This window comes from Squalius cephalus, assembly GCF_949319135.1.
Source record: "Squalius cephalus genome assembly, chromosome: 14".
Taxonomy (NCBI): domain Eukaryota; kingdom Metazoa; phylum Chordata; class Actinopteri; order Cypriniformes; family Leuciscidae; genus Squalius; species Squalius cephalus.
In genome coordinates this window covers 35,318,006-35,322,228 of record NC_137135.1, presented here as the reverse complement: position 1 = coordinate 35,322,228, position 4,223 = coordinate 35,318,006, and the positions used below count along the sequence as shown (strand labels likewise).

The window sequence follows — 4,223 nt, the reverse complement described above, 5'->3', positions numbered from 1 at the left end:
CAGAAGCTGAACATATGAAGGAAAACAAGAGAGCCACATCGAGAAACTGTGGGCATCCCTAGTCAAAAAAGTCAGGATTCACAATGCAATTTCAACCAATCCTTAAATCAATCATACAGGATAACCTGCAGGTTTGATTCTTTATGCTTTTGGATTTTATTGGATTTCTTGCCACTAGACAGCAGCGTTATTATAATGAACTGAAGCCTGGTGACACTTTACCTAAAGTTATTTGAATGCGTTAGTAGTGATGCATTGCACCTTGTAATGCGTTGCATAATAACTGCAGCCACAGTTATAACCGATTATAAAACTTATCCATTCATCTTTACACCTTTAGAAAGCACAACGCACAGGAACGAGGAATCTATTTTAATGCATTTTAACTTTGGTTACAATTATTTATGAAAATATATAATGCATTATAATGGCCCTAATAATACATGAAGGCTTTATGTAAAGTGTTACCAAAAAACATTTTCATCACCGAAATAAAATATATAAAACCTTAAACTCAATTAACTTCAGCTAGTTGCCAACGCAACATTTCTCTCATTTTCATCTAACTTTTCATAGCTAAAACTGATATGATAGAGGTCCTACATGAGCATTTTATTCTGTTGCCATAATAATAATAATAATAATATTTCTATTGCGTATTGCATCGTAATAGTCCTATTGGGGGAAATTCTTTTTGTTTTGTGTTCTATTGGAATAATGTAAAATTCCAGACATTCCAACATAATATAACCAGCATTCCAATTGGAATTCTGTACAAAAAAAAAAAAACATTTAAATGATTGTTTCACTGTTTATTTAATCACCAGTTTGTGGTTTTAAGTGTTGTCGGTAACCTCTAATGAAAACGCTAGACTCGAACCGTACAACTCCGGCAACTGACATGTTGGACATCAAATGTGTTTCAGCTGAACATGTTCTCCGATTACTCTGGAACAACATGATTCAGAAACACTAATCGTATCCCACGATGTTCAGTCTGATGGGTAACGCCTGTCATTTCAGTGTCGCCAACAGCAGATGCTCTCTGTCTGAACATCAGGGATGAAGACGTTACAAACAAATCATGAGATGTCTCATTTTAGACCTTTCAGAATCAAACTCCTGCAGGGAAAATGTTATCCTGTTGGGAATCATTATAGTCCTACCTGTTAGAATACTAGTACAAAATTATGATTGGTTCTAAATCACACACTTCTCATATGTCATTTTTGCTCAGTTCATCACTTCTTTTCTGTAAAACAGATCCTTTAGAGTCATTCGCTTCCCAATTGCAACAAAAATTCCAGAAGAATCCTGAACACAAACCTTTTTGACTAGAGATGAACTGGGAATACAATCAATCAGGAAAAGGTAAAAAAACAAAAACAAAAAACTTACATGATGCATACTTCTATCACGTTTACCTTCTCACATGTTCTTTTTGCTCAGTTGGTAACTTCTCTTTGTTTTGTGCCCTGCTGGAATACTGTAAGAAAATCAGGATCCTTTAGGACAGATTCCAAACTATGACAAAAATTCCAATGGGAATCCTGTACACACAAACCTTTGGGATTTTGACATGGGATGAACCAAGAATACAATCAATCAGTCAGTCAGTCAGTCAAGTAAGGTCAAAAACAAATGTTGCACATAATCCTTTCAGCACGTTTACCTTCTCTTGGGTTTGTCCTGTAGTTTATGCACAACTGAGAGACGAGTAAAAAGTACATTAGGCAACTATAAATAAACGTGCCGATTGCAAGTTCAGCGTGATTGTCAGTGCAAAACGGTTCCTCGTGTATAGCTCTCCTCTGCTATTTGCTGCTCTCTTCTCCAGGGAATATGTCGTCGTATGCAGGAGGCATCTCGCTGTGAAGCGGGTAAGAGAACGGGTACGAGTGATTAAGCTCCGGATTGGTGGGCGAAAAGCCCGGTAACTCCATGCACGGGTGACCCCTGCTCTGCACCTCTCCGTCCGCCTCGTCCAACGCGTGAAACACCCCCAGGTTGATGTAGGACACCGGCTGAAACTCCGTTACCGTGAAGTCTCGCTCCTCGTTGAGGATAATGCGCGCGCTCCGACGCTGCGTCCTGCGTCTCCGGCGAAACCGCGCCGCGTGGTAACGCTTAATAATAATCAGGTTCATCAGCCCTAGTAGGCACTCCAGGGTGTTAAGTACAGTGGAGACCACCAGACCCCGCTGGTACACCTTGAGCCCATCGCACGCCGGGTTTACATCCACAGAGTCCGCGCAATAGTGCGCGTATTTCCTCTCCACCAGGGACACCGTATCGCCATCCACCACCGCGCCCGAAAACGCCGTGAGAACCCCTAGAAGAAACACTAAAATCCCAAAGAGGAAGAAATTCGCACATCTGGGCTTCCCCCTGCAAAAGACCAGCGCAACTCCCATCAGAACCTGCCCGACAGCCACTAAAATGCCCGAGTAAAACGCGCCGGCCGCGGTGCCCAGATGGAAGTGCGCTCGCACCCTGGAGCCCAACGCGATGCATTTGAATCCCACGATCACCGCGCTCACGGCACACACGAAAAGCACACAGCTGGAGACGATAGTGCACAGTCCTTTGCCACTCAGCTTCATTATAATCCTCCTCTGCCTCCTTCATCCTCCTTTGTCCTCCTCGTCAGCTCCTCTGGAAGCGCTGTCGGTTGGTGACATGACTCGCCGGTGTTTGCGCTTCGCTTCTAGGATCTCCGACTCGCGCTTATTAATTATGGATATGCTCCTTCTGCGGTAACGGCCCCCTAAATCCAACCCAGAGGTGGTGGTCACCTTCATGACCCTGTCGCTCCATCCATCGAGACCCCGAAGGAGATGAAGCGCATCCCTCGCGTCTGATGCTGGAGAGAGAAGAGTCAGTCTCTCTCTCTCTCTCTCTCATGCAGCACTGAGACTGAACATATGCTGGAGGCTGGAGATCAGGGGAAAGCGCTCCGACCCCTACTGGTCTCACTTACCAACTACTGAATGTGTCACACAGTGTTGCTCGTGTTGTCACGCTTAGAAATGACCGTCTCAGTTTAAAAATAACAACAATAACCGCGTGTCATCATCAGGCGCTCTAAATATACACAGTCAAACCAACAATTATTCAGACACTCTAGATATAATTTGTGATTTTTTCTTTTTCTTTGAGTAGTGGGTGCAGGACACTAGAGTATATCAAAATAAAGTAAACTGTGACATATTATACCCAGAAATTCTTCATCCAGTGACTACCAGTAAAATTTATATAAATTTGGCACCAAAAATGATTCCTACACTTTGAGCTGATCATGTTTTGCTGAAGTGTGTTTTCTTTAATTGCTAATGCTCTTTTTACACACAGACTGAACACAATGAAGCATTGCTTGGTGATTGGTTGAGCTAAACTGGTATTATCTAATTGTGTAGTTAAATTTAACAGCTGACAGATATTCAACATAATTCATGTGTGAGACAGTCTAACAGAAGGACGGACAAAACCAGTCAAATATCAACTGAGTTCTGCTCATATTTTATTGCCATCTTCAACTATAGCGAATAAACTGTGATAATATGAGAGATGTTGAAGGTGTATAAATGTTGGTTTGACTGTTTACTCATCGAAAATCTAGGCTTTTTTTCTTTTCCATTTCAATTTCAATGTATTTACCTTAAGTCACTTTGGATAAAAGCGTCTGCAATAAATAAAGAACAGTTATGAGCATTATGAGCTTTCTCAGTCAGGGCTGCTCGTGAATGGAACCTCATTCCAATTCACATTAGGAATTTTAAAACGTACGCTTCTTTTAAACTTAACGTAAAGGTAGTCAGGACTGTCAACACTACATTTGACATGAAATCTTGCTGCTACCCTGTCTTCCCTGTCCTGCCTGTTTGTGCTTCTTGTGCTATGCCGATGAGGTTGGCTGGCTCATTGTGTTCTTGTGTTTAGATAGGTGAAACCTCTGTTGTTGGTTGTTGTCCCAGCTATATTGTTTTTTGTGCATGTCCAAAAAATGTTTGTTAAATGGACTGGCAGTTTGGCTTGTGTGTGTATGTGTGTGTTGGTGGTGTTGTTGATATTGATCAATTGTTCTTTTTATATGTTGGTTTAGTAATTTTCTTTATTATTATTATTTTTATTCATATGAACATGTATGTAATATTTCAATCCTTTTTTTTTTTTTTTAGGTGTGACATATTAAGATCTGTCCAGGGACAGCAGATGTAAAATAG

The 4,223-nt window shown here is 41.3% G+C and overlaps 1 protein-coding gene across 1 annotated transcript; it reads right to left on the bottom strand.

Moving 5' to 3' along the window:
- Nucleotides 1–709: 709 nt before the first annotated feature.
- Nucleotides 710–2,960, bottom strand: tmem271 (transmembrane protein 271). Its single transcript, XM_079892447.1, has one exon. It carries the CDS (start codon nt 2,601–2,603, stop codon nt 1,815–1,817), a length of 789 nt encoding a protein of 262 aa, XP_079748573.1. The 5' UTR covers nt 2,604–2,960; the 3' UTR covers nt 710–1,814.
- Between the last annotated feature and the right edge of the window lie 1,263 nt (nt 2,961–4,223).